At 48.6% G+C, this 25,658-nt stretch overlaps 1 protein-coding gene across 2 annotated transcripts in view; it reads right to left on the bottom strand.

Annotated features, from left to right (window-relative positions):
- pinx1 (PIN2 (TERF1) interacting telomerase inhibitor 1) overlaps positions 1-18,082 on the bottom strand; it is a 201,796-nt gene extending 183,714 nt beyond the window's left edge. The window contains exons 1-2 of one of the 2 annotated variants that reach the window (XM_072499038.1): positions 17,900-18,082; positions 10,325-10,434 (exon numbers count right to left, since the gene is read on the bottom strand). In XM_072499038.1, the coding sequence (XP_072355139.1) occupies positions 10,325-10,434; positions 17,900-17,918 (129 nt within the window). In that variant the 5' untranslated portion in view covers positions 17,919-18,082. The remainder of the gene's footprint in view (positions 1-10,324; positions 10,435-17,899) is intronic. The other variant, XM_072499037.1, reaches the window with a different exon arrangement.
- Between the last annotated feature and the right edge of the window lie 7,576 nt (positions 18,083-25,658).

The following is a 25,658-nucleotide window of genomic DNA, read 5'->3' on the forward strand; positions in this document are numbered from 1 at the left end:
TGCACTTCGAGAATTGGATTACATCGAACATTGGTGGGGGGTGCTGGGAGGGTAGGAACTGTATGTGTTAATGGTGACTATGGGTGTCATTTGTTTATGTTAACATGCAAGCTAATGTTTGGGGTTTGCTGGGAGGATGGGATCGTTGTTATTGATATTGGGATTGACGTTACATTCGTTACTGATTATTGTTTATTGTTGGGTGTAAATTTGGGAGAAAATGTGAAAAAGGAGAATAAAAATATTATTTTTTTAAATGGATAACCTTACCAACTTATCCACATTGAACTCCACCTGCCAAATTTCGGCCCATTCTGCTAGACTATATCCATCTGTAAACTCTTTATCTCCTCTTCACTGCCTGTTTTCCCACCTATTTTAGTATCATCCACAAACTTTGCTATGTTACACTTTGTCCCTGCTTACAGATCATTAGATATTAGACAGTTGAGGTATGAGTACTGACCCCTGGAAATGGTGGATGGATCTCGGAATTTGTGTTAAAGCAGTTAAGAGAAGGAAATCCTAAAAAAGAGTTGTGTAAAATCCTGGACTGGCTTCGCTGTTAAAAGTGGAGCAGAGGTTTTGCCTAACAGGTGTCATTTCTAAAACCTGGACTGAATTTCGAACTGCAAACTGCTGAGGAAAAGCATGATTATGACAGAAGATTTTAAAGTGTGTTTTTGGAAGTGGAGTTTGGAAACTCTCAAGTGATCATTACCTGGGTGGATTCCAAGGAGACACCCACAGACACTAACTTGGGTTCAGAGCGGAGTGTGTGTATTTGACCACAGCCAGTGTGTGTGTGTGCGTAAAAGGGACTTTTTGTGTTAATGGGACCATTGTAGCTTAAGATGTACTTGGCAATCGGTGTTAACCTTAAAATCTGTGTGTATTTGTTAAACTACAGGGGAGGGAGTAAATGAGTATTGGATAATTATCCAACTTTTCATGTTTAATAAATGTTTTTCCTTGTTGTTGAAACTAATTAGCAGTTCTGTGATTCTGTTCTTCCACATTTTATAAAATAAAATTATGGTTGTTTGAGCCAGTATTTCATTCTGGGATCTTCCCATCCTGTTATAACATCAACTGGGATTGTATTAACAGGAGGTCTGGACCACCAGGCGTATTGGAATCAAAGACTGGTAAGTAAGTAGCACATGGGCATTACAAGGCCTTCAAGGAGGCATGGGAATAGAATGGACACATTCTCATCCGAGAGAAAGGACTGGCATCTAAAGTTAGAGCAACATGACTGAGGATCGAGACGTTTAAATGAAATAGAAAATGGAAACTTTATATATATTGCAGGCTCACTATACAACAGGGAATCAAGTTAAATACAGAAAATTCAGGTTAACATAGAAAGGAACCCAAAAGCCTTTTAAAAATATAAATAGTAAAAAGGTAGTCAAAGGAAGGATGGGAGCAATCAGGGACCAATAAGAAAATGTTATCGTGGAGGCACAGGACATGACGGAGGCATTAAATAGATATCTTGCATCCACCTTCACCAAAGAGGATATTGCCAATGTCAGGTTTAAGGAGGTGGCAGTAGAGAAATTTGAGAGGATAAAATAGATAAAAGAAGAAACATTTAGAAGTTGCTACTCAAAATAGAAAAGTCAACTGCTCCAGAGAGGATGCACCCTAGATTACAGGGGAAAGTAAAGTCAGAGATAGCAGAGACTCCAGATACAATTCTCCAAATTTCCTTGGATTTGAGAATGGCATCAGAGGACTGGAGGATTGAAAATGTTATATTCCTGTTCAAAAACGGGGAGAAAGATAAACCCAACAACTAAAGATCAGTCAGCCTAAGGACCACGATGGGGAATCTTTTAAAGACAATAATCGGAGACAAAATTAATTGTCACTTTGAAAAATTAGCTAATTAAATGGCAGTCAGCAAGGATCTGTTGAAAACAAATCATGTTTAAATAGCTTGATTGAGTTATTGAATGAGGTTATGGGAAAGGTTGATGAGGGTTGTATGGGTGATATATATATATTAACTTTCAAAAGATGTTTGATAAAGAACCAATGAATAGACTTGTTAACAAAATCGAACCTCACATCATAAAAGGGATTGTGGCAGCATGGACCCAATCCTACCCAGGGACAGAGAACTAGTGCAAAAACTGAAATTCTGGACAATCTCAGTAGGTCTGACAGCATCTGTGGAAAGAAGGGAGCCTGGATGACTCTTTGTCAAAAGCTGTTTTTCTGTTTGTGTATCAGATTCCAGGATCCGCAGTAATTTGCTTTTATTATAACAGAAAACTAGAGTAGTGATGAACAACTGTTTTACGAATTAGAGGATATGGTTTTTCTTAAGAAGTTGGCAATAGGACCACTTCTCTTTTTTGATACATATTAGTCACCTGGACTTGTCTTGACCAGGCATCGTTTCAAAGTTTGCAGATGGTGGGTACTTCAGAGAAACAAATAAACAATGAGGACGACAGTAACAGACTTCAGGACTTAGGCAAACTGGTGATAGGGGCTAAATTTAACACAGAAAACTGGAAGTGTTGCATTTTGGTAGGATTAATGGGTTGGAGCAATGTAAACTAACAAGAGGTACAGGAAGAAAGAGACCTGGGGGTGTATGTACATTCATCTTTAAAGGTGACAGGGCAAGTTGGAAAGCTGTTTATAAAAAGCAAATGGGATCTGTTCTAAACAGTAGAACACAAAATCAAGATTATGCTAAACCTTTATAAACAGCTGTTTGGGTACCAGCTGGAGAATCGTGTTCAACGTTTTAGGAAGGAGGCAGAGAAGGTGCAAAGTAGATTTACTGGAATTATACAAAACTCAACGGAAGCTGGAGGAAAAGCACCACTTTTGATTAGGCACTTTACAGCTTTCACCATGCATTTTAATCATTTCAGGTCACAATTTTTTTCAGAAAGCAGCTGTTGGTAATAGCTGCTGCTATTCTCTATTTAACCTGCTCCAGACTCATCTTTTTCTTCTTTCCTTGTTCCATTGCCATCCCCTTTTGTCTTGCACCATCATCCTTTTGTCAGAAACCCACCTACTTTCCACCCTATCACAGACTCCAATTTTCTTCTTTTCTTCCCACCCTTCAACCACCAACCCCATCCACACTTTCCCTGTAGCTGCACTTACCTAAAACCTATAACATCTCTAACCTCTTCCCAGTTCAGACGATGGGTCATCGACCTGAAACGTTAACTCTGTTTCTTCGCTCTGCAGATACTGCCGGACCTGCTGAATAACTCCAGCATTTCTTGTTCTCACATCAGTTTCCAATATCCATAATATATTGTTTTTCTTTTTACAGGAATGGTGCCAGGTATGCAGGATTTTAGAAGATTTGAAAAGCTGGGGTAAAAACAAAAAATGCTAGGAAACCTCAGCAGGTCTGGCTCTGAAGAGGAGTCATATGGGCATGAAACGTTAACTCTGTTTCTCATTCCATAGGCGGTGCCAGAGCTGCTGAGATTTCCAGCATTTTCTGCTTTTATTGCAGATTTCCAACATCCGCATAATTTTGCTTTTATTCATCGAAAAGCTGGAGTTGTTCTCTTTAGGGCAGACAAGAGGAGATTTAATAGAGATGTTCAAAATCATGAAAGGATTTGATAAGAGCAAATCAGAAGGCCTTTCCAGAAGGGCAGTGATCAGGATGCACAAATTTATTTATTTATTTTTTTATAAAATATTTTATTGAAAATTTTTGGTCAACCAACACAGTACATTGTGCATCCTTTACACAATATTATAACAACACAAATAACAATGACCTATTTTATAAACAGAAAATGAATAAATAATAAATAACAAAAATTAAAACTAACCCTAATTGGCAACTGCCTTATCACAAGTAACACTCTCCAAAAATATAATTTAACAGTACAATATATAATTATCTGTAGCAACGACCTATACATATTATACAGTATATATTAACAACCCTGAGAGTCCTTCTGGTTCCTCCTCCCCCCCCCCCGATCCTGGGCTGCTGCTGCTGCCTTCTTTTTTCCATTCCATCTATCTTTCTGCGAGGTATTCGACGAACGGTTGCCACCGCCTGGTGAAGCCTTGAGCCGACCCCCTTAGAACAAACTTAATCCGCTCTAGCTTTATAAACCCTGCCATGTCATTTATCCAGGTCTCCACCCCCGGGGGCTTGGCTTCTTTCCACATTAGCAATATCCTGCGCCGGGCTACTAGGGACGCAAAGGCCACAACATCGGCCTCTCTCGCCTCCTGCACTCCCGGCTCTTGTGCAACCCCAAATATAGCCAACCCCCAGCTTGGTTCGGCCCGGACCCCCACTACTTTTCAAAGCACCTTTGTCACCCCCATCCAAAACCCCTGTAGTGCCGGGCATGACCAAAACATATGGGTATGATTCGCTGGGCTTCTCGAGCACCTCGCACACCTATCCTCCACCCCAAAAAATTTGCAGAGCCGTGCTCCAGTCATATGCGCCCTGTGTAATACCTTAAACTGAATCAGGCTTAGCCTGGCACACGAGGACGACGAGTTTACCCTGCTTAGGGCATCTGCCCACAGCCCCTCCTCGATCTCCTCCCCCAGTTCTTCTTCCCATTTCCCTTTTAGTTCATCTACCATAGTCTCCCCTTCGTCCCTCATTTCCCTATATATATCTGACACCTTACCATCCCCCACCCATGTCTTTGAGATCACTCTGTCCTGCACCTCGTGTGTCGGGAGCTGCGGGAATTCCCTCACCTGTTGCCTCGCAAAAGCCCTCAGTTGCATATACCTGAATGCATTCCCTTGGGGCAACCCATATTTCTCGGTCAGCGCTCCCAGACTCGCGAACTTCCCATCCACAAACAGGTCTTTCAGTTGCGTTATTCCTGCTCTTTGCCACATTCCATATCCCCCATCCATTCCCCCCGGGGCAAACCTATGGTTGTTTCTTATCGGGGACCCCCCCAAGGCTCCAGTCTTTCCCCTATGCCGTCTCCACTGTCCCCAAATCTTCAGTGTAGCCACGACCACCGGGCTTGTGGTGTAATTCCTCGGTGAGAACGGCAATGGGGCTGTCACCATAGCCTGTAGGCTAGTCTCCCTACAGGACGCCCTCTCTAATCTCTTCCACGCCGCTCCCTCCTCCTCTCCCATCCACTTACTCACCATTGAAATATTAGCGGCCCAATAATACTCACTTAGGCTCGGTAGTGCCAGCCCCCCCCCATCCCTGCTACGCTGTAAGAATCCCTTCCTCACTCTCGGGGTCTTCCCGGCCCACACAAAACCCATGATGCTCTTTTCAATCCTTTTAAAAAAAGCCTTCGTGATCACCACCGGGAGGCACTGAAACACAAAAAGGAATCTCGGGAGGACCACCATCTTAACCGCCTGCACCCTCCCTGCCAGTGACAGGGATACCATATCCCATCTCTTGAAATCCTCCTCCATTTGTTCCACCAACCGCGTTAAATTTAACCTATGCAATGTGCCCCAATTCTTGGCTATCTGGATCCCCAGGTAACGAACATCCCTTGTTACCTTCCTCAACGGTAGGTCCTCTATTTCTCTGCTCTGCTCCCCTGGATGCACCACAAACAACTCACTTTTCCCCATGTTCAATTTATACCCTGAAAAATCCCCAAACTCCCCAAGTATCCGCATTATTTCTGGCATCCCCTCCGCCGGGTCTGTCACATATAGTAAATCGTCCACATACAAAGATACCCGGTGTTCTTCTCCTCCTCTAAGTACTCCCCTCCACTTCTTGGAACCCCTCAACGCTATCGCCAGGGGCTCAATCGCCAGTGCAAACAATAATGGGGACAGAGGGCATCCCTGCCTTGTCCCTCTATGGAGCCGAAAATATGCAGATCTCCGTCCATTCATGACCACGCTCGCCATCGGGGCCCTATACAACAGCTGCACCCATCTAACATACTCATCTCCAAAACCAAATCTCCTCAGCACCTCCCACAGATAATCCCACTCCACTCTATAAAATGCTTTCTCGGCATCCATCGCCACTACTATCTCCGTTTCCCCCTCTGGTGGGGGCATCATCATTACCCCTAACAGCCTCCGTATATTCGTGTTCAGCTGTCTCCCCTTCACAAACCCAGTTTGGTCCTCGTGGACCACCCCCGGGACACATTCCTCTATTCTCATTGCCATTACCTTGGCCAGAATCTTGGCATCTACATTCAGGAGGGAAATAGGTCTATAGGACCCGCGGGTCCTTTTCCTTCTTTAAGAGAAGCGATATCGTTGCTTCAGACATAGTCGGGGGCAGTTGTCCCCTTTCCTTTGCCTCATTAAAGCTCCTCGTCAATACCGGGGCGAGCAAGCCCACATATTTTCTATAGAATTCGACTGGGAATCCATCCGGTCCCGGGGCCTTTCCCGCCTGCATGCTCCTAATTCCTTTCACCACTTCTTCTACCTCGATCTGTGCTCCCAGTCCCACCCTTTCCTGCTCTTCCACCTTGGGAAATTCCAGCCGATCCAAAAAGCCCATCATTCTCTCCCTCCCATCCGGGGGTTGAGCTTCATATAATTTTTTATAAAATGTCTTGAACACTCCATTCACTCTCTCCGCTCCACGCTCCATCTCTCCTTCCTCATCCCTCACTCCCCCTATTTCCCTCGCTGCTCCCCTTTTCCTCAATTGGTGTGCCAGCAACCTGCTCGCCTTCCCCCCATATTCGTACTGTACACCCTGTGCCTTCCTCCATTGTGCCTCTGCAGTGCCCGTAGTCAGCAAGTCAAATTCTACATGTAGCCTTTGCCTTTCCCTGTACAGTCCCTCCTCCGGTGCTTCCGTATATTGTCTGTCCACCCTCAAAAGTTCTTGCAGCAACCGCTCCCGTTCCTTACTCTCCTGCTTCCCTTTATGTGCCCTTATTGATATCAGCTCCCCTCGAACCACCGCCTTCAGCGCCTCCCAGACCACTCCCACCTGGACCTCCCCATTATCATTGAGTTCCAAGTACTTTTCAATGCACCCCCTCACCCTTAGACACACCCCCTCATCTGCCATTAGTCCCATGTCCATTCTCCAGGGTGGGCGCCCTCCTGTTTCCTCCCCTATCTCCAAGTCTACCCAGTGTGCAGCCTGATCCGAAATGGCTATAGCCGTATACTCCATTCCCCTCACCTTCAGGATCAACGCCCTTCCCAGCACAAAAAAGTCTATTCGCAAGTAGACTTTATGGACATAGGAGAAAAACGAGAACGCCTTACTCCTAGGTCTGCTAAATCTCCACGGGTCTACACCTCCCATCTGCTCCATAAAATCTTTAAGTACCTTGGCTGCTGCCGGCCTCCTTCCAGTCCTGGACTTCGACCTATCCAGCCCTGGTTCCAACACCGTATTAAAATCTCCCCCCATTATCAGCTTTCCCATCTCTAGATCCGGAATGCGTCCTAGCATCCGCCTCATAAAATTGGCATCATCCCAGTTCGGGGCATATAGGTTTACCAAAACCACCGTCTCCCTATGTAGTTTGCCACTCACCATCACGTATCTGCCCCCGTTATCCGCCACTATAGTCTTTGCCTCGAACATTACCCGCTTCCCCACTAATATAGCCACCCCCCTGTTTTTCGCATCTAGCCCCGAATGGAACACCTGCCCCACCCATCCTTTGCGTAGCCTAACCTGGTCTATCAGTTTCAGGTGCGTTTCCTGTAACATAACCACATCTGCCTTAAGTTTCTTAAGGTGTGCGAGTACCCGTGCCCTCTTTATCGGGCCCGTTCAGCCCTCTCACGTTCCACGTGATCAGCCGGGTTGGGGGGCTTCCCACCAACCCCCCCTTGTCGATTAGCCATCCCCTTTTTCCAGCTCCTCACCCGGTTTCCACGCAACTGTATCTCCCCCAGGCGGTGCCCCCCCGCCCATCCCCTCCCATACCAGCTCCCCCCGCTCCCCAGCAGCAGCAACCTCGTAATTCCCCACTCCCACCCCCCCACCCCCCCCCCCCCCCGCTAGATCCCCCGCTAGCATAATTACTCCCCCCATGTTGCTCCCAGAAGTCAGCAAACTCTGGCCGACCTCGGCTTCCCCCCGTGACCTCGGCTCGCACCGTGCGACGCCCCCTCCTTCCTGCTTCTCTATTCCCGCCATGATTATCATAGCGCGGGAACCAAGCCCGCGCTTCTCCCTTGGCCCCGCCCCCAATGGCCAACGCCCCATCTCCTCCAACTCCCCTCCTCCCCCCATCACCACCTGTGGAAGAGAGAAAAGTTACCACATCGCAGGATTAATACATAAAACTCCTCTTTCCCCCCTTTTTAACCCCCCTCTTCGCCCCCCACATTCGCCCCACCACTTTGTTCAAACGTTCTTTTTAATAACCCGCTCATTCCAGTTTTTCTTCCACAATAAAAGTCCACGCTTCATCCGCCGTCTCAAAGTAGTGGTGCCTCCCTCGATATGTGACCCACAGTCTTGCCGGTTGCAGCATTCCAAATTTTATCTTCTTTTTATGAAGCACCGCCTTGGCCCGATTAAAGCTCGTCCTCCTTCTCGCCACCTCCGCACTCCAGTCTTGATAAACGCGGATCACCGCGTTCTCCCATTTACTGCTCCGAGTTTTCTTTGCCCATCTAAGGACCATTTCTCTATCCTTAAAACGGAGGAATCTCACCACTATGGCTCTGGGAATTTCTCCTGCTCTCGGTCCTCGCGCCATCACTCGGTATGCTCCCTCCACCTCCAACGGACCCGCCGGGGCCTCTGCTCCCATTAACGAGTGCAGCATCGTGCTCACATATGCCCCGACGTCCGCTCCCTCCGCACCTTCAGGAAGACCAAGAATCCTCAAGTTGTTCCTCCTTGCGTTGTTCTCCAGTGCCTCCAACCTTTCCACACATCTTTTCTGATGTGCCTCATACATCTCCGTCTTCACCACCAGGCCCTGTATGTCGTCCTCATTCTCGGCTGCCTTTGCCTTCACGACCCGAAGCTCCCGCTCCTGGGTCTTTTGTTCCTCCTTTAGCCCTTCGATCGCCTGTAGTATCGGGGCCAACAGCTCTTTCTTCATTTCCTTTTTGAGCTCTTCCACACAGCATTTCAAGAACTCTTGTTGTTCAGGGCCCCATGTTAAACTGCCACCTTCCGACGCCATCTTGGTTTTTGCTTGCCTTCCTTGCCGCTGTTCTAAAGGATCCACTGCAATCCGGCCACTTTCTCCTCCTTTTTTCATCCGTATCCAGGGGGGATTCCCTTCTGGTTTACCGCACAGTGTTTTTAGCTGTCAAAATTGCCGTTGGGGCTCCTATCAAGAGCCCAAAAGTCCGTTTCACCGGGAGCTGCCGAAACGTGCGACTCAGCTGGTCATCGCCGCACCCGGAACTCCAGAATGCACAAATTGAAGGCAAAAGACTAGCAACATGAGGAGAAACATTTTCTCACAGCAAGTTCTGATGAATGCACTTCCTGAAAGGGTGGTGGAAGTAAGTTCACCAATAGCTTTGAAAAATAAATTTAAAATACTTTAAGGTGGGCAGCACAGTGGCAGGCCTCACGGCGCCGAGGTCCCAGGTTCGATCCCGGCCCTGGGTCACTGTCCGTGTGGAGTTTGCATATTCATAGATTATCATAGAATTTACAGTGCAGAAGGAGGCCATTCGGCCCATCGAGTCTGCACCGGCTCTTGGAAAGAGCACCCTACCCAAGGTCAACACCTCCATCCTATCCCCATAACCCAGTAACCCCACCCAACACTGAGGGCAATTTTGGACACTAAGGGCAATTTATCATGGCCAATCCACCTAACCTGCACATCTTTGGGCTGTGGGAGGAAACCGGAGCACCCGGAGGAAACCCACGCACACACGGGGAGGATGTGCAGACTCCGCACAGACAGTGACCCAAGCCGGAATCGAACCTGGGACCCTGGAGCTGTGAAGCAATTGTGCTATCCACAATGCTACCGTGCTGCCCATATTCTCCCCGTGTTTGCGGGGGCTTCGCCCCCACAACCCAAAGATGTGCAGGGTAGGTGGATTGGCCACGCTCAATAGCTCCTTAATTGGAAAAATGAATTGGGTATTCTAAATTTATTTTTAAAAAGGAAATACTTTAAGGTGCAAATCTGGCAAAGCAGTGGGGATAGCATATAGAAATGGGACAAATTTAATAGAGCGGCATTGGGAAAATGATTATAATTCCTCAACTCCTGGATGCTGTGACACCTACACCACTGTACTAGTTGGGATCAACTAACACAATATTGGACAAAATCACATTTGTATCAGTGATTTTTTTAATATACGGTAATTAAAAGCAGACAAATCACTCATAATTCATACATCTCAGCTTTAGCTGTATAATATTCACCTTTCCTTTCGACCATCCCATTTTTTCCAACATCTTCTGTCCAAACCTGGATTCATCATTGCTCCAAGTGTTGTTCCTTGGATCCACAGACCATTTCTGCTTTCTACGGGCTACAAACAAAACAATTGCCATCTGGTGCACTGAATTCTATTCCCTGCTGCTGATAATAAATGACTGACAAAACATTATAGATCCACTATCTCACACAGTGATTGCAAATGCATACACTCGAGACACAAGTCCCACTCCTGTGTCATTCCACACAGGGAGTCAAGACCAAATGCATGTCAAACAGGAGAATAAGTGGAAAGTTGGAGAAAGAGGGAATGGGGAGAAGAGGAGAAAAGGGGGGAGAAAGGTTAGAAAGAGGAGGATGGCAGAGGCAAATTATTTTCCACAGTTCGCTATATTCTCTTCAAATGTTGACATGCTTGCTGCGGGTTTTCTGTTTTAGTTTCATATTTCCTCCTTTAACTCAACTATACCAAACAGTGCTACACAACTGGCAGCACAGTTTTACATGTGTTCTGCTCAATATTGGAATTTGGAGTATCAGAGTCAATTAACTCTTTAACCCTTCACTTAGTTCCAAAACGATTCATCTTTACTGATGTCAGTGGTTATATTTTTTCAGTCTAAGTCAGTCTTGACAATTGCTAATGCCCAAGCAGTAGTAACAAAGCAACACACGTTACCATTATGCCCTAGATAGAAGCATCATCTCCGCTACTCCCTGGTTGTGCTTCAAGTTAGTTTAGTTGGCTAGACATCTAGCGGTGGTTCAGAACGCACAGGTTCAATTTACATTCCGTCTGAGGCAGACTTGGGTCCAGCCTCCTCGCCCTGTCCCAGAGTGGGTGGTAATGGTGAATAAACACTGACGAAAACAGCTCAGGATAAAGCATGAGCCAAGAACCTGTCTCAGGCAACGCACACATGACAACGTAACCACGTGTGCTCTCAAAACTAAATCAAACAGACAACTTAATGTGTATAGGACGCTTAGTTCTTTATCATCACTGCAAGTTTCAAATTGGAAGTTTAAAAAGATCCCCACAGCAACTGATCAACAATCCCTAACAGTGCAACACTGCCTCTTCGATGTTGCCCCGCACCACATCAAAGCAGTCAATTTTACAACTTTCTAAATGGCATCAATTTGCACTGTGCCCCTAACATTCAAAAACAGTGGTATAACAGTGCACATAAAACTGGAACAGTCGAGCACCTTCAAAGAAAAAGACTCCAGTTATATCAAGTTTTTCACAACCACGATGTCTCAAAGCACTTTACAGCCAATTAAGTACTTTTTGAAGAATAATCACTTTTGCAGTGCAACGAATGCAGCAGACCATTTTGCACAACGGCAATGTAATAATGAGTAGATAATGTTCTTTGCAATGTTTTGAGGGACAAGTAATGACCAGGACATCACTGAGAATTCCCGTGCTCTTCTTCAAAACAGTGCCATGGAACCTTTCACATCCGCTCAAGCGAGCATATGTGGGTGACTGTGTGGAGTTTGCACCGGTTTCCCCCCCACAGTCCAAAGATGTGCAGGTGGAGTTGAGGGGTTGCAGGGGAGTGGGCCAGGGTAGGATGATTTTTCAGAGGATTGGTACAGACGTGATTGGCCTCCTTCTGCACTGTATGGACTCTATGGTCCCTTCACTGCACTGGGGTGCCAGCCTTGATTTCTTTTTTTTCAATAAACATTTTATTGAGGTATTTTTTGGCATTGTAACAGCAGTAAAATAAACAATATACATGAAAATATAAACATAGTGCAAATGCCACCTCCCTCCCCAACAGGTCCCACCATTAATTAACCCCCACTCTACGCTAACCTAACCCCCTCACCAGCCCCCCCCCCCCCCCAACCCCTCTGCTGCTGATTAATTCCCGGCGAAGCAGTCGATGAATGGTTGCCGCCTCCGGGCGAACCCTAACAGTGACCCTCACAAGGCGAACTTAATTTTCTTCAGACAGAGAAAGCTCGCCATGTCCGATAGCCAGGTCTCCTACTTTGGGGGCTTTGAGTCCCTCCAAGCTAATAGTATCCATCTCCGGGCTACCAGGGAAGCAAAGGCCCTTGCGACACCCCAAAAATCGCCACCTCTGGACTCAGTGCCACCTTTGTTTTTAATACATTGGACATAGCGTCAGCAAACCCCTGCCAAAATCCCCTCAGCTTTGGACACGCCCAGAACATGTGGACATGGTTCGCTGGTCTTCCCACACATTTTGCGCACCTATCTTCCACCCCAAAGAATCTGCTCATCTGGGCCACTGTCATGTGAGCCCAGTGAACGACCTTGAATTGAATCAGGCTGAGTCTGGCATAAGTTGCGGTTGCGTTGACTCTACTCAACACATTTCCCCCACCAATGCAAACTTCTTCTCCAGCACCTTCATATTCCCCTCTATAAACAAGTCCCCTATCCTCTCAATCCCCGCTCTCCGCCATATTCGGAACCCTCCGTCCATCCTCCCCGGGGCAAACCGGTGATTATCACAGATTGGGGACCATACTGATGCTCCCACATATCTCCTCCATTGCCCGCAGACTCTCAGGGCCGCCACCACCACGGGGCTGTTGGAGTACCGCGCTGGCGTGAACGCCAGAGGCGCAGTTCCCAGCGCCCCCAAACTTGTGCCCTTGCAAGAAGCCACCTCCATACGCACCCATGCCGCCGCCACCCCCCCCCCCCCCCCGCCCCAGCCCCAGCCATTTCCTAATCATGGCTATGTTCGCCGCCCAGTAATAATTGCTAAAGTTCGGCAGCGCCAGCCCTCCCTCTCCCCAACTCCGCTCCAGCATTACCCTCCTCACTCGCGGGGACCGCCTACAAAGCCCAATATAACTTTATTGACCCGTTTAAAAAAGGACCGCAGAATGAAGATGGGGAGACATTGAAATACAAACAGGAATCTCGGGAGGACTGTCATTTTTACCGTTTGGACTCTCCCAGCTAGAGATAACGGGAGCAAATCATCTTTCATCTGATCTACCAGCCGGGCCAAGTTCAATTTATGTAGCCGGTCCCAATCCCGCGCCACTTGGATACCCAGGTACCTGAAACTGTCCCCACCACTCTGAACGGTAGTTTCCCCCAGTCGCCTTTCCTGACCTCTCGCCTGGACCGCAAACATCTCGATCTTCCCCATATTAAGCTTATACCCTGAAAACCGTCCGAATTCCCCTAAAATTCACATCATTTCTTCCATCCCCTCAATTGAATCTGAAACATACAGAAGCAGGTTGTCCGCATACAGCGAGGCTCTGTGCTCCACCCCCCCCCTCCCGGACCAGCCCCTTGAGGCCCTCAGAGCAATTGCCAGCGGCTCTGTAGCTAGCGCGAACAGCAGTGGGAGAGGGGGCATCCCTGTCTCGTCCTCCGGTGCAGTCTAAAATAGTCCGAAGTCGTCCTGTTCTTCCGTACACTTGCCACAGGAGCCTGGTACAGCAACCTGACCCAGTCAATAAAGCCCCTCCCAAATCCGAACCGCCCCAGAACCTCCCATAAATAATCCCTCTCAACCCGGTTAAAAGCTTTTTCCGCATCCATTGCGACCACTCTCCACCTCCCTACTTTCCGGGGGCATCATGATCACATTTAACAGCCTTCCTACATTGCCACCAGCTGCCTGTCCTGAACGAACCCCATCTGATCCTCCACAATGACGTTCGGTACACAATCCTCAATCCTGGAGGTCAAAATTTTGGCCTACAGTTTGGCGTCTACGTTCAACAGGGAAATCGGCCTGTAAGACCCACATAGCTCCGGGTTCTTGTCCCGTTTCAAGATAAGCGAAATCATGGCCTGTGACATTGTCTGGGGCAGAACCCCTCTTTCCCTAGCCTCATTAAACACCTTCATCAGCACCAGTCCCAATATCCTGGAGAACTTTTTGTAGAATTCCACTGGGTACCCATCCGGTCCCGGGGCCTTACCCGACTGCATGGCCTTCAAGCCCTCCAATGTCTCTTCCAACCAGATCGGGGCCCCTAGCCCTTCTACCAGCTCCCCGTCCACCTTCAGGAATGTAAGCCCCTCCAGGAGGTGCCTCATCCCCTCTGGTCCCGTAGGGGGTTCCGACCTGCACAACCTGCTGTGGAAATCCCTGAACGCCTTGCTCACCCCTGCCGAGTCTCCAACTAAGTTCCCATCCCCGTCAATAACTTTCTCTAGCTGCCTCCCTCTTTCTGAGCTGCTGTGCAAACATCCTGCTGGCCTTCTCACCATGCTCGTAAATCGCCTCCTCGCCTTTCTGAGATGTTCCACTGCACGCCCTGTGGTTAACAAGCCGAACCGAGCCTGTAGCCTCCGCCGTTCCCTTAAAAGCCCCATCTCTGGAGTCTCCGTGTACCTCCTGTTGACTTGTAGAATCTCTTTTACCAGTCCGTCTGTCTCTGCCCTGTCCGTCCTGTCCCTGTGAGCCCGGATCGAGATCAGCTCTCCTCACACCACTGCCTTCAGCACTTCCCAGACCACCGCTACTGAGACCTCCCCCGTATCATTTACCTGCAGGTAATTTTGTATGCATTTCCTCAGCCTCTCGCACACTGCTTCATCCGCCAATAGCCCTACATCTAACCTCCATTGCGGGCGCTGATTGCTATCTTTACTAACCTGCAGGTCAACAGGTATTCGCGGACTCTTTAACCTGTCCCTACTCCACTCCGAGGTACCCACCTGCTTCAAGAAGACCACCATCATACTGGTACCAAAGAAGAACCAGGCAAAGTGCCTCAATGACTCCCGTCCAGTGGCCCTGACTTCAGTCGTAATGAAGTGCTTCGAGAGGTTGATCATGAGGCGCATCACCTCCATACTCCCAGAACGCCCTAATCCACTGCAATTCGCATACCGCTGCAACCGGTCCACATCAGGCGCCATTTCCCTGGCCCTACACTCATCCCTAGAGCATCTCGAAAACAAGGACTCCTACATCAGACTCCTATTTATTGACTACAGCTCCGCCTTCCAACACCATAATCCCAGCCAAGCTCATATCAAAGCTCCAAAACCTAGGACTTGGCTCCCCACTCTGCAACTGGATCCTCGATTTTCTGACCAACAGACCACAATCAGTAAGAATGAACAACACCTCCTCCACAATAGTCCTCAACACCGGGGCCCCGCAAGACTGCGTACTTAGCCCCCTACTCTACTCCCTGTACACACACGACTGTGTGGCAAAACTTGGTCCCAACTCCATCTACAAGTTTGCTGACGATACAACCATAGTGGGCCGGATCTCGAATAATGACGAGTCAGAATACAGGCGGGAGATAGAGAACCTAGTGGAGTGGTGTAGCGACAACAATCTCTCCCTCAATGCCAGCAAAACTAAAGAGCTGGTCATTGACTTCAGGAAGCAAAGTACTGTACACATCCCTGTTAGCATCAACGGGGCCGAGGTGGAGATGATTAGCAGTTTCAAATTCCTAGGGGTGCACATCTCCAAAAATCTGTCCTGGTCCACCCACGTTGACGCTACCACCAAGAAAGCACAACAACGCCTATACTTCCTCAGGAAACTAAGGAAATTCAGCATGTCCACATTAACCCTTACCAACTTTTACAGATGCACCATAGAAAGCATCCTATCAGGCTGCATCACAGCCTGGTATGGCAACTGCTCGGCCCAGGACCGCAAGAAACTTGAGAGTCGTGAACACCGCCCAGTCGATCACACGAACCTGCCTCCCATCCATTGACTCCATCTACACCTCCCACTGCCTGGGGAAAGCAGGCAGCATAATCAAAGATCCCTCCCACCCGGCTTACTCACTCTTCCAACTTCTTCCATCGGGCAAGAGATAGAGAAGTCTGAGAACACACACGAACAGACTAAAAAACAGCTTCTTCCCCACTGTCACCACTCTTAAATGACCCTCATATGGACTGACCTCAGTAACACTACACCCTGTATGCTTCATCCGATGGCAGTGCTTATGTAGTTACATTGTATATGTTGTGTTGCCCTATTATGTATTTTCTTTTATTCCCTTTCTTCCCATGTATTTAATGATCTGTTGAGCTGCTCGCAGAAAAATACTTTTCACTGTACCTCAGTACACATGACAATAAACAAATCCAATCCAATCCAATCCCAGTGTGAAGCATGGTCCGAGAATGTGATCGCCGAGTACCCCGTGTCCACCACCCCTGCCAGCAGGGCCTTACCCAAAACCAAGAAATCGATCCGAGAGTATACCTTGTGCACATGGGAGTAGAAGGAGAACTCGTTCACCCTCGGCTGCCTAAATCTCCATGGATCCACCCCCCCCCCCCCCCCCCCCCCCCCACATCTGCTCCATGAACCCTTTCAGTTCCTTTGCCATTGCTGGCACCCTGCCCGTTTTAGAGCATGACCGATCCAGGCCGGGATCAATAACTGTATTAAAGTCCCCTCCCATGATCAGCGAGTCCACGTCCGGTATCTTCCCCAACATCTTTATAAATTCCACGTCATCCCAATTTGGCACATATACATTAACCAGCACTACCTTCATCCCCTCCAGCTTACCATGAACCATAATGTATCGACCCCCACATCCAAAACTATTCTACCCACCTCAAATATCACCCGCTTATTAATCAAGATCGCAACCCCTCTATTCTTTGTATCCAGCCCCGAGTGGAAGACCTGACTGACCCAGCCTTTCCTCAATCTAACCTGGTCCACCACTCTAAGGTGCATCTCCTGCAGCATTACCACGTCCGCTTTCAGTCCCCTCAGGTGCGCGAACACACGTGCCCTTTTAACCAGCCCATTCAACCCTCGAACATTCCAGGTGATCAGCCTAGTTGGGAGGCAAAGTGCCCCCCCCCCCCCCTCCACCGATCAGCCATCCCCTTTCTTGGGCCCACCTCCAGCCATGCCTCCTCCGGCCCGCCCCCGGCAGCCTTGATTTCTGTGCTCAAGCTCCAAGTGGTGGGGCTTGAACCTAGAACCATACGACTCAGAGACAAGAGTGTTGCCAAGTACTACCTCAGCAGATACTTGCACGAAGATTGTGCTAAAAGAAAAAAAAAAACGTGTCCCTTGTACCAGTGATTACTATTAGTTTATAATACATTTGTCAGAATTAGTTGTGGCTGACTTGGCCAGATGGTTCTACGACTCCAGGACTTACACAGAAAAATTGAGTACAGAGGGAAGTGCTACGCTGCTGGCAGTGTTTTGTTTTAAACAATGAAATGTTAAACCCATTCTCAGGTGGACATGACATATTTTGAAGAGGAACTGCAGAGAAGTTATCCTCTGGCCAGTATTTCTCCCTCTACGATTGTATGAATACACAGCACAAAAACGGATTGTCGGGTTGCTGTTTGTGGGACCTTGCTGCCACGTTTATCTGCACTTTTGTTTGCACTTCATTGGCTGTAATTGCTTTGAGGCGCCCTGGGCCTGCAGAAGGTGCTGTTTAAATGCATGATTTTCCTGTGCAACATTTTAATGGATGTCCTTTCACCACGTTGCAGTCCCAGGGCTCGGGCAGATCAGGCTGCTCGTGCTCCGGGGGACCTTCCAAAGCGGCGCACGTGCCGGTCCGGTACTCACGCTCCGACAGCATCGCCATCCCCTCAAACACGGCGACCTCCAACTAATTAATCGGCTTTAGCGTTTACACTCGGTTTGCAGATCCGTGCATTCAGCAAGTTTAATACTCGTCCCGGGCCCTCGAAATCCAAATTAACGTTTCGACCTGGAAAGCAACTGACGCGTCTGCGCATGCTCGATGGGATATTGTGGCGGCCAGTGCGCATGCTCGAGTCTCCTGCTGGGCGATGTTGCAATGAATGGGACCAGGTTTCTGCACCTCATGTTGCATGAACTCAATTGCCCCTTTGTTAGAATCCAACGTTTTCTGCACAAGTAAGGAAATGACTTGTATTTCTATAGCGCCTTTCTCATGACCCCAAGCAGACTCAAAGCACTTCACGGCCAATTTTTAAAAAATAAATTTAAAGTACCCAATTCCTTTTTTTCCCAATTAAGGGGCAATTTGGAGTCACCTTTAGCTCACTGGTTACTTCACAGCATCAATGTAATTTTATGTTTGGCCTTGTAAAAATGTGATGGTTACTGTTTTAATAAAAAGATATGGCCAATCCAACATCTTTGAGTTGTGGGAGAGAGACCCACACTAACCTGAGGAGAATGTGCAAGCTCCACATGGACAGTGACCCAGGGCCAGGATCGAACTTTGGTCCTCAGTGCCGTGAGGCAGCAGTGCTAACCACTGTGTCACCGTGCTGCCTGACAGCTAATTAAGTACTGTTGTAGACTGCTGTTGTAGGAAATTTCTGAAGATTCAGTATGCAGAGATAACAGAAAACGCTGGAAATACTCCAGCAGAGTGAATTGTTAAGGTGTCCATCATTGATGGAGATACGTGTGTCCAAGAATGAAGAATATAGACCATAAGACATATGTCGTTGAAGTATCTAGTATATAGTGTCGGTTGAAGGTTCTGTGCAGTGGAGGTCTTGCTTGAACTTGTGCAACTTTGTAAAAGAGCAACACACACTTGATGCTGGAAAACTGAAATAAAAACAAAATGCTGGAAAATATTCAGCATGCCTGCCAGTATTTGTGGAGAACTGAACTCCATCAAAGAGCTTTCTCCACAAATACTATATTCTTCCTTTGGACTTACTACAAAGAATCACTGAAATGACTACACAATGACAGCAACAAATTCCATCCTACCATCAGACTCACCATGGACTACTCTCCAGAATCAGTTGCATTCTTGGACACATGTATCCCCATCAATGATGGACACCTTAGCAATTCACTAGGTGGTTCCGCCTGTGGCTCCTCCCCTCAGGCTCATGTATAAAGGTGGTCAACCTCCAGCCCTGCCCTCACTCTGGGACCGGCTGCCAGTAGGTGTCTTTAAGGTGATTAAAGCCACAGTTTTTCTCCCGACTCCTCGTCTGTCGTCAATTGATGGTACATCAATTTAATCAGCTTAAAATTTTCAGATGGATCCATTGCTAAAACCTGGTCGCCTGGAGCTGGACCCCCAAGCAGCCGACGCCACTATTACGTTTGAACACTGGCTACGCTGCTTTGAATCGTACGCCGAGTCCTTTGTGATCGCCGTCGCCGAGACCCACAAGCTGTGAATCCTTAACTCCCGGGTAAGCCCGCAAGTATTCCTTATCACCCCAGACTGTAAGCCCGTCGCCACTAGGAGCAGACGGTACAGTGCTTGGGACAAGGCTTTTATCAGGTCGGAGGTCCAGCGACTCCTGCAAGAAGGGACCATAGAGGCCAGTAATAGCCCCTGGAGAGCCAAAGTGGTGATCGTCAAAACTGGGGAGAAGCACCGGATGGTCATCGACTACAGTCAGACCATCAACTGGTACACGCAGCTCGATGCGTACCCTCTTCCCCGCATATCTGACATGGTCAACCAGATTGCGCAGTACCAAGTCTTCTCCACCATCGACTTGAAGTCCGCGTACCACCAGCTCCCTATCCGCCCGGAGGACCGCCAATACACTGCCTTCGAGGCAGATGGCCGCCTCTACCACTTCCTCAGGGTCCCTTTCAACGGGAGATAGACCGAATGGTTGACCAGTACGGGCTGCGGACAACGTTCCCGTATCTGGATAATGTCACCATCTGCGGCCATGACCAGCAGGACCATGACGCCAACCTCCAAAAATTCCTCCACACCACCAAGCTCCTTAACCTCACATACAATAAGGAGAAATGTGTTTTCCGCATTAAAAAGCACGGGAGCTGCGAGTTGGAGCAGAGATTTACAAAGATCGCGGCCTAGTTTCGGGAGCCGTTCGGAGGAGGAGGAGGAGCAGTCTCTGTCAGGGAGAGAACCTGAGAACATCTAAGACCCTCAGAAGATAAGTAAGTGATTTTTACTCATTTTTACTTTTATTACCTTTTCAAATTGTGTGTGTGGGGGGGGGGGGAGGGGGGAACTGAAGTGACATCACAGAAAAGCTGTGACCTGAGTGGCTGGTTGGGAATCTACACTAAATTTTTAAAAATTAAGCATTGGTAACTAATTAAACATAATTACTTAATTATAATTTAGAGGGGTATCTAAGCCAGAGATCGGAGAGTACTATATTTAGATTTCACATTTATAGTAGAAATCTAGTGCTAGGAAACAGATAGTTAACTAACTTTTTTTTCCGAATTTTTTTAAACTTTTAATTTTAATTTACTAATTAATTGACGCAGTGTCAGTTAGAGAGGTGCAGTGCTCTGACTGTGAGATGTGGCAGGTCCGGGAGGCTTCCAGCGTCCCGGATGGCTTCATCTGCAGAAGGTGGAGCTCCTCACAGACCGCATGGTTCGGTTGGAGCAGCAATTGGATGCACTTAGGAGCATGCAGGTGGCGGAAAGCGTCCTAGGTCGCAGTTATATAAATGTGGTCACACCCACGGTGCAGGCAGAGAAATGGGCGACCACCAGAAAGGGCAGGCAGTCAGTGCAAGAATCCCCTGTGGTTGTCCCCCTCTCGAACAGGTATACCCCTTTGGATACTGTCGGGGGGGTTAGCCTATCAGGGGAAAACAGCAGCAGCCAGAGCAGTGGCACCACGGCTGGCTCTGATGTTCAGAAGGGAGGGTCAAAGCGCAGAAGAGCAATAGTAATAGGGGACTCTATAGTCAGGGGCACAGATAGGCACTTCTGTGGACGTGAAAGAGACTCCAGGATGGTATGTTGCCTCCCTGGTGCCAGGGTCCAGGATGTCTCCGAACGGGTAGACGGCATCCTGAAGGGGAAGGGCAAACAGGCAGAGGTCATTGTACATATTGGTACTAATGACAAAGGCAGGAAGGGGCATGAGGTCCTGCAGCAGGAGTTCAGGGAGCTAGGCAGAAAGTTGAAAGACAGGACCTCTAGGGTTGTAATCTCAGGATTACTCCCTGTGCCACGTGCCAGTGAGGCTAGAAATAGGAAGATAGAGCAGCTAAACATGTGGCTAAACATCTGGGTTAGGAGGGAGGGTTTCCGTTATCTGGACCACTGGGAGCTCCTCCGGGGCAGGTGTGACCTATACAAGAAGGACGGGTTGCATCTAAACTGGAGAGGCATAAATATCCTGGCCGCGAGGTTTGCTAGTGTCACACGGGAGGGTTTAAACTAGTATGGCAGGGGGGTGGGCACGGGAGCAATAGGTCAGAAGATGAGAGCATTGAGGGAGAACTAGGGAATAGGGACAGTGTGGCTCTGAGGCAGAGCAGACAGGGAGAAGTTGCTGAACACAGCGGGTCTGGTGGCCTGAAGTGCATATGTTTTAATGCAAGAAGTATTACAGGTAAGGCAGATGAACTTAGAGCTTGGATTAGTACTTGGAACTATGGTGTTGTTGCCATTACAGAGACCTGGTTGAGGGAAGGGCAGGATTGGCAGCTAAACGTTCCAGGATTTAGATGTTTCAGGCGGGATAGAGGGGAATGTAAAAGGGGTGCATTTTACATGGATAATATCACAGCTGTACTACGGGAGGACACCTCAGAGGGCAGTGAGGCTATATGGGTAGAGATCAGGAATAAGAAGGGTGCAGTCACAATGTTGGGGGTTTACTACAGGCCTCCCAACAGCCAGCGGGAGATAGAGGAGCAGATAGGTAGACAGATTTTGGAAAAGAGTAAAAACAACAGGGTTGTGGTGATGGGAGACTTCAACTTCCCCAATATTGACTGGGACTCACTTAGTGCCACGGGCTTAGATGGGGCAGAGTTTGTAACGAGCATCCAGGAAGGCTTCTTAAAACAATATGTAGACAGTCCAATTAGCGAAGGGGTGGTACTGGACCTGGTATTGGGGAATGAGCCCGGCCAGGTGGTAGAAGTTTCAGTAGGGGAGCATTTCGGGAACAGTGACCACAATTCAGTAAGTTTTAAAGTGCTGGTGGACAAGGATAAGAGTGGTCCTGGGAAGAACGTGCTAAATTGGGGGAAGGCTAATTATAACAATATTAGGCGGGAACTGAAGAACATAGATTGGGGGCGGATGTTTGAGGGCAAATCAACATCTGACATGTGGGAGGCTTTCAAGTGTCAGTTGAAAGGAATTCAGGACCGGCATCTTCCTGTGAGGAAGAAGGATAAATACGGCAATTTTCGGGAACCTTGGATAACGAGAGATATTGTAGGCCTCGTCAAAAAGAAAAAGGAGGCATTTGTCAGGGCTAAAAGGCTGGGAACAGACGAAGCCTGTGTGGAATATAAGGAAAGTACGAAGGAACTTAAGCAAGGAGTCAGGGGGGCTAGAAGGGGTCACGGAAAGTCATTGGCAAATAGGGTTAAGGAAAATCCCAAGGCTTTTTACATGTACATAAAAAGCAAGAGGGTAGCCAGGGAAAGGGTTGGCCCACTGAAGGATAGGCAAGGGAATCTATGTGTGGAGCCAGAGGAAATGGGCAAGGTACTAAATGAATACTTTGCATCAGTATTCACCAAAGAGAAGGAATTGGTAGATGTTGAGTCTGGAGAAGGGTGTGTAGATAGCCTGGGTCACATTGAGATCCAAAAAGACGAGGTGTTGGGCGTCTTAAAAAATATTAAGGTAGATAAGTCCCCAGGGCCCGATGGGATCTACCCCAGAATACTGAAGGAGGATGGAGAGGAAATTGCTGAGGCCTTGACAGAAATCTTTGGATCCTCACTGTCTTCAGGTGATGTCCCGGAGGACTGGAGAATAGCCAATGTTGTTCCTCTGTTTAAGAAGAGTAGCAAGGATAATCCAGGGAACCACAGGCCGGTGAGCCTTACTTCAGTGGTAGGGAAATTACTGGAGAGAATTCTTCGAGACAGGATCTACTCCCATTTGGAAGCAAATGGACGTATTAGTGAGAGGCAGCATGGTTTTGTGAAGGGGAGGTCGTGTCTCACTAACTTGATAGAGTTTTTCGAGGAGGTCACAAAGATGATTGATGCAGGTAGGGCAGTGGATGTTGTCTATATGGACTTCAGTAAGGCCTTTGACAGGGTCCCTCATGGTAGACTAGTACAAAAGGTGAAGTCACACGGGATCAGGGGTGAGCTGGCAAGGTGGATACAGAACTGGCTAGGTCATAGAAGGCAGAGAGTAGGAATGGAAGGATGCTTTTCTAATTGGAGGGCTGTGACTAGTGGTGTTCCGCAGGGATCAGTGCTGGAACCTTTGCTGTTTGTAGTATATATAAATGATTTGGAGAAAAATGTAACTGGTCTGATTAGTAAGTTTGCAGACGACACAAAGGTTGGTGGAATTGCGGATAGCGATGAGGCCTGTCAGAGGATACAGCAGGATTTAGATTGTTTGGAGACTTGGGCGGAGAGATGGCAGATGGAGTTTAATCCGGACAAATGTGAGGTAATGCATTTTGGAAGGCCTAATGCAGGTAGGGAATATACAGTGAATGGTAGAACCCTCAAGAGTATTGAAAGTCAGAGAGATCTAGGAGTACAGGTCCACAGGTCACTGAAAGGGGCAACACAGGTGGAGAAGGTAGTCAAGAAGGCATACGGCATGCTTGCCTTCATTGGCCGGGGCATTGAGTATAAGAATTCGCAAGTCATGTTGCAGCTGTATTGAACCTTAGTTAGGTCACACTTGGAGTATAGTGTTCAATTCTGGTCGCCACACTACCAGAAGGATGTGGAGGCTTTAGAGAGGGTGCAGAAGAGATTTACCAGAATGTTGCCAGAGGCTTTTCCCCAGGGTAGAGGGTTCAATTACTAGGGGGCATAGGTTTAAGGTGAGAGGGGCAAGGTTTAGAGTAGATGTACGAGGCAAGTTTTTTTACACAGAGGGTAGTGGGTGCCTGGAACCCGCTACCGGAGGAGGTGGTGTAAGCAGGGACGAAAGTGACATTTAAGGGGCATCTTGACAAATACATGAATAGGATGGGAATAGAGGGATACGGACTCAGGAAGTGTAGAAGATTGTAGTTTAGTCGGGCAGCATGGTCGGCACGGGCTTGGAGGTCCGAAGGGCCTGTTCCTGTGCTATACTTTTCTTTGTTCTTTGTTCTTTTGGACAACCCGCCTAGCCATCCTTGGCTGCGTTGTGGAAAACGGATTCCTAGGGCCCAACCTGGAACTTCCCCTCCCCCAAGGTCCTGAAGAGATGCCTGGGGTTCTTCTCCTACTCTGCCCAGTGGGTCCCCAATTATGCGGTCAATGCCCGCCCACTCATTAAATCCATCCTTTTTCCCCTGATGGCTGAGGCCTGCCTGTCCCTGCTGGTGTCCCCTTGATGGGCAGCACGGTAGCATTGTGGATAGCACAATTGCTTCACAGCTCTAGGGTCCCAGGTTCGATTCTGGCTTGGGTCACTGTCTGTGCAGAGTTTGCACATCCTCCCTGTGTGTGCGTGGGTTTCCTCTGGGTGCTCCGGTTTCCTCCCACAGTCCAAAGATGTGCAGGTTAGGTGGATTGGCCATGATAAATTGCCCTTAGTGTCCAAAACTGCCCTTAGTGTTGGGTGGGGTTACTGGGGTATGGGGATAGGGTAGAGGTGTTGTCCTTGAGTAGGGTGCTCTTTCCAAGAGCCGGTGCAGACTCGATGGGCAGAATGGCCTCCTTCTGCACTGTAAATTCTATGACTCTATGGCCTTCAACCGCATCAAAGCAGATAATGCTAAAGCCGCGATGCACGCAGGAGACAAGTCCATCCCGTTCCAGGTGGAGAGCGATGCGCCCGACTTTGCCCTGGCCGCTACACTCAACCAGGCGGGCAGGCCCGTGGCTTTCTTCTCCCGTACCCTCCAGGGCTCCGACATCCGCCACTCCTCCGTCGAAAAGGAAACCCAAGCTGTTGTGGAAGCTGTGCAACATTGGAGACATTACCTGGCCGGCAGGAGATTCACTCTCCTCACTGACCAACGGTCGGTTGCCTTCATGTTCAATAACACACAGCGGGGCAAGATCAAGAATGACAAGGTCATTCGACTTCCAGCGGCGGAGGGGAGGGGTCGCACGTAGAGGAGCTCCGGAGGGGGGAACATAGTTGCGTCCCGTTCTCCCACGAAGAACGTGCGCCCGGGCGCGTGTGCTTGGCTGACTGGGCCCCCGAACGGCGAGAGAGGACGAAGGAAGAGGAGCAACCCGGACTCCGAGGCGGAGCGAGGCCGGAGACCTGGGCGCTCGGGAGCAGAGCGAGCGGCAGAAGCACGAGGGGAGAGCCCCCCCCCCCCCCCGGGAGAAGGAGAGGAGGCCGCAAGGGACTGGAGGGGAAGCTGCGGCCCGGGGGGAGGAAAGGTGCGCGGGAGGTGTCGGGGGCCGGAGACCAGGAAGCGATTGCGGAGAGTCACGCCCCCCACCCCCGAACGGAGACAGCACATCGG

The sequence above is a fragment of the Scyliorhinus torazame genome, chromosome 4 (genome assembly GCF_047496885.1).
Source record: "Scyliorhinus torazame isolate Kashiwa2021f chromosome 4, sScyTor2.1, whole genome shotgun sequence".
Taxonomy (NCBI): domain Eukaryota; kingdom Metazoa; phylum Chordata; class Chondrichthyes; order Carcharhiniformes; family Scyliorhinidae; genus Scyliorhinus; species Scyliorhinus torazame.